The sequence below is a fragment of the Cricetulus griseus genome, chromosome 5, assembly GCF_003668045.3.
Source record: "Cricetulus griseus strain 17A/GY chromosome 5, alternate assembly CriGri-PICRH-1.0, whole genome shotgun sequence".
Lineage (NCBI taxonomy): Eukaryota > Metazoa > Chordata > Mammalia > Rodentia > Cricetidae > Cricetulus > Cricetulus griseus.
In genome coordinates this window covers 113,483,471-113,497,253 of record NC_048598.1, presented here as the reverse complement: position 1 = coordinate 113,497,253, position 13,783 = coordinate 113,483,471, and the positions used below count along the sequence as shown (strand labels likewise).

Below are 13,783 nucleotides of genomic sequence, written 5' to 3'. Positions count from 1 at the left end.
GGGGAAGTGGGACAGAAATCTCTCTGCAGAGGGAAGTAAGAAAAAGGACAAGCAAGCAAATGGGGCAGGTACCTTAGACCCAAGGTGACTCCAGGTTCTTAACGCCGGATCATCGCCGAGGCCCCATCCGACTCCCGCGGCTACCAGGGACCCCGAAGGTGCAACTGACCCAACGCTGCGGCGCAACAGACTCTGCTCACCCGGGACTCGCAGCTATGGCAACTTGAACTAGCCGCCCAGGAGCGGCTAAAACACAGGACGCGCTGCCGCCGCTTGGCCCTCTGGGAGCTGTAGTCCATCCCACGCTCCAGAGCAGAGAGAGATCCAGCGACGGTGACAGCAGATAAACTGCAAGTCCCAGGATGCTCGGGGTCTGGCCTCTAGATGCCTTTCCCGGAAGAAGCTGGATAAGCGGTCTTTACGGACCCAGGGCCCTGCCTTTTCGCCCGGCTCTAATTTTGTTTTTTAAAGGGCCAGTAGCCTGTGAAGACGAAAACTCTTGGTAGAAAGTGAATTCAAATGCTACCTTGACAGTGAATGTAATTTTACTCATTCGGAAACATCAAAGGATAAATAATAGTAAGCAGTGATGTGTAAATATCGCTTTAATGTCTTGTTCTAAAGGCTTAGGACTGGAGGGGAATAAAGAAGATTATTAAGAGAAACACTTTCTGCCTGAACTGGCTCCACTAAGATCTTACAGCTCTTCAGTACATACTACAGTACATACTGCAAATGACTACCGTGTTACATCCTCAAGAGAACATGAAAGAAGTATTTCCTGCTCAGAAGAAAAGTCAGTTTCAGTCTATGATGAGAGAATTAAAGCCTCGAGGAAGGAGCTTTGGGGAAAAGTAAGGTGTGAAAATCCATTAGGGAAGACTGTTCCTTCTGCTCTGCCGATAAAGGACACTGACCTGACCCTCCCCAAAGCTAGAATCAAAATTTACGTGATCTATGGAAGTTTTCCTGAAACCTAAAATAATATTTTTTTAAAAAGACAGCTATCAGTGGTTCTTAACCTATGTGTGGCGACCATAGGAAAACATACTTCTTTTAATGATCTTAGTAACTCAGACACCTCTCAGTAGCAAGATTACAGTTACGAAGTAGCAATGAAAATAAATTTGTGATGGGGAGTTCCTAAGACTGTCAGAAATATGTATTTTCTGGTGGTCAAAACCCACAGGTTGAGAACTAGCTACTAGATTGTCTTAAAATATAGGCTGTCCATTCTGACCACTCTGTACAGAAATAATGCATTTCCCACTTAATCCTCTCCCTTAGGCCTTGAAACAAAGGGACCTGACCTTTTAAAGCATCTCCTCCCCTCAGATTCCCACCCCGCCCACACAAAGGCTTTTCCTATTCAGTTGAGACATAAACTCTTCAAAAGACTTACTTCTGTATTTGCATCAACAGTTGTGCCTCTAGAATTCACCCCACCTGACACAGAAACGTAATTCAGAACAGCCATACAAACAATGCCTGCAGAGGCATAACTCCGCTCTGTTTCTTAATAGCTATGTTTTACAAAATAACTGTATTCAGCTTAGCAAATATGCATATCGAACCATTTTAGGATCCTGTCGTTGTGTTAGACACAAGACACAAAGATAATGAAGGGATCTAAAAGAACACAGTCCTTTTGCATGTATATTGCTCAGAGCCAATGGAAGGAGATGACAATTCCTAACAATGTGGAGGGGTGTGGGGAGAGACCACTATATCAGTAGCTTTGCTCTTGTTCCCTGACCTTTAACAAGTTCCTCATTCAACTATGTGCCTTCCTAAAATTTTAGATTGTCTTCTTGGGTTTCTTTTTTTTTTTTTTTCACCTCAAAGCTATTTGACGAAAACATCTAGTCTAACCTTAAGTTATTTTCAAAGCTTTGTTTCAGCTATGAAGCACTCTGAAAACTGTAAACACATCTCGAAACATTATGATCAAAAGAATTTAAAATAGCCGGGCTACTGGGACTCGGTTATTTTTTTAATTTAAAAAATTTATTTTTCTTTTTACATACCAACCCTAGTTCCTCCTCCCTCCCCTTCTCCCACCCATCCCCCACATGCCCTGTTCCCACCCCCCATCCATTCCTCAGAGGGGGTAAGGCCTTCTTGGGGAGTCAACAAAGTCTGGTATACCAAGTTGAGGCAGAACCAAGACCCTCCTCCCTGTATCAAGACTGAGCAACGGAATCCCACCCTAGGAAATGGGCTCCAAAAAGTCAGTTCCTGCCCCCGGGATAGGTACTGGTGCCACTGCCAGGGGAAGAGCAATGAAAGAGATATCTTGATAGAGGGAGTCATTAGAGGAAAAACCTGGTGCTAGAGAAATTCTCACAAGGATGAGCGCAGCTAAGACTCCAAGCAGTAATGGAGAGGGTGTCTGAATGGGCCTTCCCCTTTAATCAGATTACTGACTACTCTAATATACTGTCATCATATAACCTACATCCAGTAACTGATGGAAGCAAATGCAAGGACCCACAATTAATTATTTTTCTTAATCATTAACCTAAGCCACAGTCAAAACAGCTCCTCAATAGAAACTCATGTGTTATAGCTTTGTGAAATTCAATTTAGACTAACATTATTATCATCAATTAGACTGTACTGCTTAGGAAGAAATTATCTTCATAATAATCAATGGGTAAAAGTGCCCAGTAGAACAGGATGTTTCCATGAGATAAACACACCACATTACAGGCAGAGGGGATCTCCCCTCACCCAGTCACACCATGCCAGATACCAGAGAAAGACGACAGGGCCAAACATGTGAAAGGCAGAGCAGAAGCAAAAAAACATTCTCTTGTCTGTGGTCTAGGGGCATTCACCCATCAGGGATTCACCTCAGACTTCAGTGCCATCTGCTGCTCCTCTGACATGGTCACCAACAACAATGAAAATAATTTTATGGTTGGGGGGGTCACCACCACATAAGGAACTGTATTAAAGGATTGGCAGTGTTCGGAAGGGTGAGAAAGGGTGAGAACACACTGCTCTAGTGCCTTGTGGACTAGAGGAAGCTGCAGAGGTTAAATGCACAGATTCAAACCTTAGCTATAATAGCTAATGGCTATGTGACTTCAAGCAAGTTACTTTCTCTGTGCTTAATTGCTTCTGTCAGTGATGGGAAAGGGAGTAGCTCATGAGTAACATTGCTTCAAGAGTAAAATAAATTAACATGTAGAAAGCATCTCATGCGTTACTCTCATAGTTAGGGTTTCTATTGCTGTGATTAGACACCATGACCATGGCAACTCTTATAAAGGAAAACATTTAATAGGGTGGCTTACAGTTCAGAGGTTTAGTCAATTATCATCATGATGAGATATGGCAGTGTGCAGGCAGACATAGTGCTGGAGAAGGAGTGGAGAATTCTATATCTTGATCCAAAGGCAACAGGAAGTGAACTGAGATACTGGGTATGGCTTGAGCATATATGAGACCTCAAAGCCTGCCTCCACAGTGACACACTCCCTCCAACACGGCCACACCTACTCCAACAAAGCTGCACCTCCTAATATTGCCATTCCCTATGTGTTTATGGGGCCAATTACATTCATACAACCACAGTTGTTCATCATATGGAGCCCTAAATATATGTTAGTTGATTGGAACCAATTTTACCCTCAAACATTAGTTCCCTGAACAACAGGAAATTATTTTGTTCTCAATGCTTGGGTGTTTGTTTGTGTTCCTTATGATGGTTTTTCACTGGAAAGCTTAGATAAACTCTGTTGGTTGAAACCATAGCCTAAACTAATACAGCACTAATTCCATATCCAGTTTCCTGAATAGTCACATCAAGAACACTTTCAGGCCATATCAAATACCCTGAAAGGCTAATCAATGAAGAGGATCTGGAATGAGAATGGCCTGAAAGCATGGATATGCTCATCTTCACTCAGCCCATCCTGAATGGGTGTATAGAGGAAAAGAAGAACCGATTTCATATAAGCAGCTGCTAGGTGGCAGACAGAATGGCAGATAGAGACACAGCTGTCTCAAGCAGACGGCACAGAAGTGTTTTGCTTGTACCTTGCAAGCTCATACCACCATGAAACAGCAACCGTGGATTGCTCATGTCCAGGTTGCAGGAAAATAGATGTCAAACGATTCTCAAATATTTATTTTTACTGCTCTCTTTCCCCATCTCTGTTTAAACAAGTTAGGTTGATTTGCATTTGGGGAAAAGAGGGGAGGTGAGAGTGGGAAAAAATGGATCCCTTCTTGTCTTCTGAAAATGCAATTCAAAGACTCTTCAAACAGGACTGGCTGTAGGATTTGTAAAACCCAAAGCAAAATTAAAATGTGAGGCCCTTGTTCAAGACTCACTGAGGAGCAAACCAGATGATCATTGGGTAAAGGTGTTTGATGGCCTAGCCTGGCAACATGAGTTTAGTCCCCAGAACCCATGGAAAGGTAAATCGTGAGAACCAACTCCACAAACTTGTCCTCTGACCTCCACAAAGGTACATTGTACACACCTTCACAGACCCCCAAAACACACACATGTACATCATGCATTCACACACACAATAATAATAATAATAAATAAGTAATTTCTTAAAAAACTTACTGAGAGTATGAGCATAGCAAGGACAAAGCATTAAGCCAAGTACCAGGCCCTTCTGCATACAAGGCCCTGTTAGTTTTCATGTGTCACAAACCCATGAAGCCAGGCCTTCCACAAAGAAGTCATGACGCAAGCAAGTGGTGTGGAAGAAAATGCCACGATCCAAAATCAGTCCTCAAAACATAAATAATTAAGCCTGGTGGTGGTGGCCCACACCTTTAATCCCAGCACTCAGGAGTCAGAGGCAGGTGGATATTAGATAGGTCAAGGACTGCCTGGTCTAAAAAGAGAGTTCCAGGACAGCCAGGTCAGTTAGACAGAGAAACCCAGTCTAGAAAGCCCCCCCCCAATTTTTTTAATAAATAAGTAAAATTATGACTGGGAAGATAAGTATCTCAGTTAGGGTTTTTATTGCTGTGAGGAAACACCATGACCTTGGTAACTTTTATAAAGAAAAACATTTAATTGGGGTGTCTAGCTTACAGTTCTGAGGTTCGGTCCATTATCATCATGGTGGGACATGGTGGCATGCAAGCAGACATGGTGCTGAAGAAAGAGCTGAGAGTTCTATATCATGCAGGGAACAGGAAGTGGTCTCAGACACTAGGCAGTATCTTGAGCATAGGAAACCTCAAAGCCTGCCTCCACAATGGCACACTTCCTCCAACAGGGCCATACATACTCCAAAAAAGTCATACCTCCTAATAATGCCATTCCCTATGAGCATAAGGGGGCCGATTACATTCCTACTACCACAGCAAGACACAGAGGACAAGGGAAATTCTGGAATTAGGGATGGGGATAAAAGAACAGATCTGAAGGTAAAAACATCTAAATCCAGAAGGTATCTAAACTCCTTATCGGCATCAGGGAAAACCATCCCTTTAAAACAGCTTATGGTTTGCCCAGACTTCCCACAAGAGTGATGACTACCTGCAGCTTTAGATTTCACTTGATTGCATTTGGCCACCACAGATGTCCAAGGTCCTCTGCAATATCACACATACCAACTACATCATAAGACATAAATGAAAATGTTCAATATTCTGATTTGGTTGGGACTGGGTGGGAGAAGAAGGAACTCACCTTCTACCCATCAAGAAACAACCTCAAGTATTGCTGGATAATATTTTTTAAGTTTCCAAGTAAGCTGCAGTATCTAAGAAGAATCAGTAAAAGACATGATATTGCCACATGGCACTGTCCACCAATAAAACTGCAGTCCTTAGTCATTTGCAATGTAGAAGCATAGCTCATCCCATAATATTCTTTTCTATCATACATTCATAATTCTAGGTAGTTATGGCAATTTTATAACATTGCAATACAAAGGCACTGGGGTCAAAATGAGCAACTAATAATATGTTATAGAGTTATATTATTAACTTATTATATTATTAGTGTAGTCAAGCAATATGGCCTCTGCTGCACCGTTTGAAAAGGATAAAGCATAAAAGAAATGCAAAACCATGCCACCTCCTGAATTGTGAACAGTGTTAATGGTTCTTCTAAGATAAAAGAAAACGTTTTCTATAGCTAGTCTCAGCTATTTGTTACATTTAAAAGGAATTTTTTGGTGTGTGTTTCATGGATACACTTTTTCTCTTAATGCACTTTTAAACTGATTCATCTTCTCATGGGCTTCTGTATTTTCTGGCTCAAAATTCGTGTTAAGAAAAGAAAATTGCTTTAATGATTACCATAGTCACTTGCTGAGCATACTATTAGGACATGTTAGCCTGAAGACTTGTTCAATTTGCTGCATTAAAACTGCTAGGCATGAAAGATTTTATTCACATCATCATCTCTACTAAAGCAATTCTATGCGGTCTGAATCTTGGTTTAAAATGTTACCAATTTCAGCACACCCTTTCTGTTCCCAGTACAGACAGAGTCACAGCAACCAAACATACCTTCTCCTCAGAATTAAACAAAGTAACAGACAAAATATGTGGAAGATAGTGGACATGAGACAAAGAACTTAACCTCTGACATACAGGCAACAGATGGGGCAAACCTCACAATTGCCACATGATTGGCTGTGGTGTAAAGAGAATAAACACAGGCAGCGAGTGGAGTGCCCATAGATGCTGTAAATTTGGAAAAGAACTTGAAAGCCTTGGCAAGGGGAGGTATATGGAGTTTTCATGACAAGCTAAGAGCAAGAAAAAGCCACATGGAGAAAAATTCTTGAGAACCACAAGAGGTCTCCATGGAATATTCAAAAAACTGTTAACTGTTATACACATGTGAAGAAACTAAAACTGGAGAAAGACATGTCTCCCAAGCTCAGAGGAGGAAACACCTGTTGCTTACCCAGGACCCAGAATAGCAATGATTCCTACCAACCATACTGAAACATTTAATAATTCAGGGATCATGGACTGAGAGTTCAAAAGGTTCTTGCCTAAGAAATGGTAAGGAAATAAGCCTAGATTAAATGCTGTTCTCATCACATGTAACAGGTATTTTAAAAACAAAATTTTAAAAATTTAAAAATGGTTTTTAAGTAATTTAACTATAGGAGGGCATGAGATTCTGTGCTTGCTGAAAAGTGCTAAAGACACCAGAAGTGTTTAAACACACCGGCTTTTTTCTTCAATGAAAGAAATTGACACCTGTTCACCTGAAGGCTGGAGTGGGTGCTGTTTGATCACTGGTGGTCTTTGCTGTTCTGCAGAGCTAGTCTTCATCTGAATCCCCAGACTTCTGAGTCAAGAGAGCCATCCTCATGAAAGTTGTCCCATGTACTTCGTGAAAGGGTTTGCTATTATGCTTATTACAAACTCTTCCTCCCTGGGCTTTTATCCCCAGCATTGTTTCAAAATCAACAGAACCCACTCTTGTAGAAGAGGTCACAGGTGCTCTGCAAAAGACATGAACTTTGCAAGGGAGTCTCGATGTAGTCATGCCTTAAGCTTTGTTGTCAGGAGGAGACTTTTTTCCAAAGTTTTATTGTGTTGAAATATGGAAAGTAAACAAACAAACAAACTGCTTGGTATCAGACTCCAGAAATTTGAACCAGCCTGGCTAACTACGTCTTGCCTCTCCATGGATCATTTCACTGCTGGCTGTAACACTTGCAGGGACCCCAATATTTAACCATATTTAACAATAAATGTCAAGAGCATTCACCGTGGCTGCAAAACAAAGTGCCAAACTCTGTATCATTTACAGTTTCTGAAATCCAAACAGGTTATGGTACAGACAAAGCAACAGGAAATGCCAATTCATTTCAGGAGGAAAACTAAGTCAATCCATATTGATTCAATGCCTGCAAAGACACTGCAGTTATCAAACAAGGATGTCGTATGGGTTGACTTATGCTTCCCAAAAGGTATCTTCAATTTCTAATTTGGAGGACCTGTATATAAGACCTTATTTGAGATATGGCCTTTACATATATTGAAGGCAAGTTTAGGTCATTCTGGATTGGTTCCCAATCCAAGGATTGACATACATAAACGAAAAGGGAAATTTGAACAGAGAGGCATATGAGGAGACAGCCTTTTGATGACAGAGGAGAGTCTGCAATGATTCAAGGCTTGGGATAATGAGGAGCGCTGAAGACGACCAAAACTCAGAAGAATAGGAATCATCCTCTAGAGCTCTAAGAAAGAGTGTGTCTTTGCCCAAACCTTGGTTGTAGACTTCCAGACTTACAAACTACAAGAAAATTAATGCATCTAAATCTAAACATGCTGTGTGCAACTTAGTTGTTATAGCAGGTCTTAGAAACTAACATAGGCATCAAATGAGTCACTGTGTTGTACAGGTTTTACAGAGAAAGAGAACTTCTAGAAATGAAAACAGTGGTTTATGATATGAAACATATGTTAAGGATTAGTGGCAGATTAAACATTCCAGGGGAATTTTTAAAAATCGAATTTGGAGGCAGACCAGAAGAAATCACTCAAATGAAAAGCAGAGAGAGAGAGAAAAAAACTCAGTCTAATCCTCTCCCAATTGAACTATTTTGACATTCAGTGAGATGTTATATTCTTGGGGGGGATAATGTTTGAGTGTTTTGTTTGTGGGACAACTCCAGCCTGTTGTAAGTGCAACAATTGGAATCCTAAACATAAAGGGGTGAGAAAATGGAACAGAAAAGACATATGGCTGAGACTTTCTAATTTTGACGAAATCATAAACCCACATGTGACGCTTAGTGTCAATTGTCAACTTAACAAAATCTAGAATTATCTCGAGAAACTTCCTCTGCGTGTGCCTGTGTAGGATTATCTTGACTACTTTAACTGATGTGGGAAAACACACCCACTGTGGCCGGAACCATTCCCTGGCTGAGATCCTGGACTGTATATATGAAAAAAAAAAAAAAAAGGTGCTGAGTACCAGCATGCATTCATTGCTCTCTGCTTTCCGGTTGCAGATGTGACATGACCAGCTGCTTCAAGTTCCTGCTGTCTTGACTTCTCTGTCCTGATGGCATTACCCTTGAACTGTGAGCCAGAATAAACCCTCTCTCCATCAAGTTATTTTTGCCAGGGTATTTCAACACTACAACAGGAAAATTTACTAAGACATCACACTCATCTCAAAGAAGCTTCTTTTTTTAATCTGTGGAGAACATTATAGAAATCTGTGGTGATATATTGTTTATTATTTAATAAAGCTACTGGAGAACAAAATGCAAATCGAGCCACACCCATAGAACCAGGCAGTGGTGATACACACCTTTAACCACAGCAACCACACTAGCTAGCCATAGAGGCCAAACAGTTGTGGTACACAACTTTAATACCAGGACTCAAGAGACAGAGGCAGATAGATATTTGTTAGTTCAAGGCCACACTGAGCTACACAAAATTGATCCAGTCTAAAATAGAAAGAGCTCACACAAAGGTGATCTCAGCTCTTGGGATCACAAGCCTTTAATCCCAGCATTAGGGATGTGGAGACAGGAGAGATATGACTGAGCAAGGAGAGGAATATAAGGCAGGAAGAGACAGGAATTCAGGGCATTTGCTTCTGAGGATTGCAGTCTTAGATTCAGAGGCTTGGTGGAGAGCAGCGCAGTCTGGAGATACAATCTGAGGTTCAGCAGATCACCCCTTCAGACTGAGCATTGGTAGAGGTGAGAAATCCACAGTTGGCCAAATGCAGAGAGCAAATGACCACTGAGTACCCAACCCTAAATGATGCATCTACAACACAACCCCTATACCTATAGCTTAAGGGGCACTGTGAGAGAGGGAGGTAGAAAGATTGTAAGCACCAGAGGACCAGGATGTCATCTGAGACATAGTGTCTTCTCTATATCACAAGAAAGCTGCACCCTTGAAATCTCAACAATATGGTCACCTAAACAAAACCTGCACAATGACAACACCAGTTGACATGCCCATGTGGATGGACTATAATATGGGATCTATGAACTGAAAATACACTGCCTTGAGAATATCAATGACACTAACAAAGCCCTCAAAGTGTCAATGTGAAAAACAGAATGAAGACACAAAATGGCAATATTGGGTATGAAAGAGCTAACATTAGAACAGATTATGCATGTTTGTATAAATGCATGGAGATAATATTGTAAACAATGTTATGGCAATGAAGACAGCAATAGATAACTAATCCTTTATAAAATTAAAAACTGCCAAACTGTCTAACGAGAATGAAAGAGCCTGAATAACATTTCACTTGTTTTTAGAAGTCAATTTTGTAGTGAAAACTCAATGTTTAGGTGGCTTCACTGGTAAATTCTACCAGATAAGAATAAAATATAAAATTGTATAGAAGCTCTAATACAAACGTAGACAGGAAGAAATATTTCTCAATTCAGTCTGTGACGAAAGAATCGATTACTGAGAATACTACTACACAAAAGAAACTAAAGAAAAGAGTAATAGACCATCTTTCCTTAGGAACATCTACATGAAACTCAAACAGAATGTCAGTAAAGTTACTGCAAGAATGCATTACAAACAGCCAAAGAGCATTTATCCCTGGGTTTAAGATGGTTTCAACATTCAAAATGCATGCACTATAATTCTTCACATTTAGAAATTGCCATGGGACCACCACAATGAACTGAGAAAATTTCTGTTCCCAGAAAAATATATTGATGTCTGTTCGTAGTCAGTCTCTTTTGAGATGTCAGTCCTTTGGTAGGGGGTCTCATATAGTCCATGTGGCTTAGAACTTGCTGTATAGCCAAGGACCTTGGCCCTCCTGCCTCTGACTTCCACATGCTGGGGTTACAGAAGTGTGCTACCACACCAAGTTTATGCTCTGCTAGGTTTGGAACCTTGGACATGTTAGGCAAGCACTCTGCCAACTGAGCTACATCCCCAGCCCTGATGTCATATATATGAATGCTCACATATAAATACACAATTTTTTGAATTTGGTTTCTTGCGCTTATCGTTCACATTGAAGATTTGTATATGTTGTCTAAACTAATGTTGGATTCATTTTACTGTGAAATAGCATCTGTGCATTGACTATCTTCTTGAAGAAGATGTGGGGTTGTTTATACTTTGGGGGTGACTATTGATAAAGTTTCTATAAACACTGGAATGCATGTACCTTAATCGTACAGTTCAATGCATCTTAATATTGACCTACCCTTGACCTCCAGCCTAATCAATCTTGCATTTTCAGAGTCTTCTCTCTTAATGAATCCTTGGATACCCAGAACCCTAGCCTTTCCATCCTGTTCTAGAGATACATTTAAAAGAAACCTTGTAGCATATCAGGAATTAGTGTTCCTTTTGTTCCTCGGGGAATTAGAAAGCAATTACGCTTTCAAGAAGAAAAATGACATAATCTAGTTTATATTTATTATTAATATTTTTGTTTAATGTGTGAAAAATGATGTAGCACTTAATGTTCCTTTTTACTCTCGTTTTCTGGACAGGATGAAGGGGAATTTCTAGATTTCTAAGCAGGCTCCCTCCTGTTGGCAAAACCGGATTGTCACCGCGCGGCAATGGGACCTGCACACGCAGTTCCCAGATGTCCACAGCAGATGGCTCCAGAGCCCAGCGCCTGACTTGACGGAGTTGCTCAGGTTTTGCATCTTGAGACGTCCAGACCACAGGTTTAGTGGCTTGAGAATCACCGAAGCGCGACGTCCCTGGCTGCTCCAGCTGGCCAGCATCGAGAATCCTCCCGGAGTGTCACATTCCACTTCGGCTGCCGCCTGAGCTGGTTCCGGCTGTGTTGTCGGCTCCAATTCTCAGCAAAGGTGACTTTATCCTGGAGAAGCCGAAGTTCCAGGGGACACTAGAGTGTCCCACAACAGTCTCCTCCTTGGTGACATTAGACGAAGCCCATTTGGGTGGGTCCCCGGTCGCCACCGCACTTAAAGGCTGCTCAGTCAAGAAAGGTGGCTCCAGGAATTCGGAGAGAGGGGAAGAAGAAGGCGCGTCTATGGGGCTTTAGAAAAATTTAATGGGCAGGACTGAGAGAGAGTACAGGTTGGGTGTCTCGGAACAGAAAGAGCTGCGAGGCTGATCAAGTGCGGCAAGCTGGCTTGTTTGGATGGAGAGTTGCCTAGGCAAGCTGAGTACTTGAGAGCCTCTCCTGCCCCCTCTCCAGCGTGCTTTCCAGCGATGAGGTCACAGCCCCTCGGAACCCTCCTCCTCCCTCTCGCTCCCCGGTCTCCTCCAGCGTCAGGCGCTGGGCACAGAGAATGAGGCGACAGCGCGCAACCATGAAGTAGCCTAGGAGGTCCCTTGGAAAATGAGGCCAGGGTACCTGCTGCAGCTTGCGCTCCTGCTCGCCCTGCCCGGGAGCCTGTGGGGCAGAGGATGTGCGTCTCCACCCTGCGAATGCCACGAGGAGGACGACTTCAGAGTCACCTGCAAGGAACTCCACCGCATCCCCAGCCTACCACCCAGCACCCAGACTCTGTAAGTAGCCAAGGCCAAGGCCCCTAGATAGAAACTTATGGTGTGTGATGAGGTGTGCCGGTGACTGGTCAGTCCCTGGACAAAATCAGTCGCACATACTTAGGAAGGTCGTCTGTGCTGCTGACACAGGGAAAAGAACCCTTAACAAAACTTTGGAACAAGATGACATTGAGGGTTGTATTTTCTGAAGAGCTACTAATGTATTTTGCCAACTCCTAGTGCCCGCTGAATTTTCGTTTCAGTTAAGGTGATAGTAAGACGTAAAGCAACTTATGAACTAACGTTAAAAAATTATCCTAGATAATAAAATTCCTCCTCTCCAGCAATTTCCCTTTTAGTCTCCCTAGGTGAGAAATTACCTTAGCCATTTGACTTATCAAATAATAGTTAAAAACTTAATCAGAGATGGGCAGAGTGAGCCTCGCCATTAACCCCAGCAGTCAGGAGGCAGTGGCAGGTGGATCTCTGTGAGTTCTGGGCCAACCTGGTCTACAGGGCAATAAAAAGAGATCCCCATCTAAAAAAAAAAAAAAAAAAAAAAAACTTAATCAGGAGCCTATTTATAAATGTACCTGTGGACATGTCAGAGTAAAGAAGGGTTCCAGAGGAAATCAGAGGGCAATAAGAGAAGGGAGTGGGGGAGAAGGGTATTTCATGTATATATGAAATTAGAAAAGAGTAAATTAGCCAGCCGTTGGTGGTGCACCTTTAATCTCAGCACTCAGGAGTTAGAGGCAGGCAGATCTCAGTGAGTTCAAGGCCAGCCTGGTCTCCAGAGCGAGTGCCAGGATAGGCTCCAAAGCTACACAGAGAAACCCTGTCTCAAAAAAACAAAAACAAAAAAAGAGTAAAATTAAAATTATTTTAAAATAATAAAAAGTACAGTGTACCCTCATCCAATATGTATAGATCCTAACTGTGAGCTGCCCAACCTGTACCACTACTTAGCATATCCAGAATTTCCTTTTAATATACATGAGGAAAGAGAAGAGATTTCATAAAGCACATTTTCACCTTCGTTATAAATGTTAGGTTCTTAACCGACATTTAAATCAGTGATCCCTAAAACAGATTGGCTAAAAATACCACAGAAAGAACACTAAGACAAAAGGGCTGCTTACCCCCAGAGGATGTGGAGATAAACGAAAAGCAATCCTACCTCAAGATTTTCTCAAGAACGTATCTTCTAGATGCAGTCATCAGATGACTGCTTCCCAGGTACATGTTTCTGTAGTCTGTTTAGTCCGCTAGTTGAAACTCATCCACCTACCCTTGTGTCTTATTTCCCATGGAAGTTACTGCAATAACCTCTGAGTAG

The 13,783-nt window shown here is 41.9% G+C and overlaps 2 protein-coding genes across 14 annotated transcripts in view; one reads left to right on the top strand and one right to left on the bottom strand.

Annotated features, from left to right (window-relative positions):
- Cep128 (centrosomal protein 128) overlaps window positions 1–256 on the bottom strand; it is a 337,460-nt gene extending 337,204 nt beyond the window's left edge. For 5 of the 12 annotated variants that reach the window (XM_035445115.1, XM_035445116.1, XM_035445119.1 and 2 more), the window contains exon 1: window positions 73–254. The gene's annotated coding sequence lies outside the window, so the exon portion shown is untranslated. Of the gene's footprint in view, window positions 1–72 lie in introns of all 12 variants that reach the window. The other 7 variants (XM_035445120.1, XM_035445121.1, XM_035445122.1 and 4 more) reach the window with 4 other exon arrangements.
- A 12,039-nt stretch (window positions 257–12,295) lies between these two features.
- The window catches only part of Tshr (thyroid stimulating hormone receptor), a 122,181-nt gene continuing 120,693 nt past the window's right edge, over window positions 12,296–13,783 (top strand). For both annotated transcript variants that reach the window (XM_035445922.1, XM_035445923.1), the window contains exon 1: window positions 12,296–12,465. In XM_035445922.1, the coding sequence (XP_035301813.1) occupies window positions 12,296–12,465 (170 nt within the window). The remainder of the gene's footprint in view (window positions 12,466–13,783) is intronic.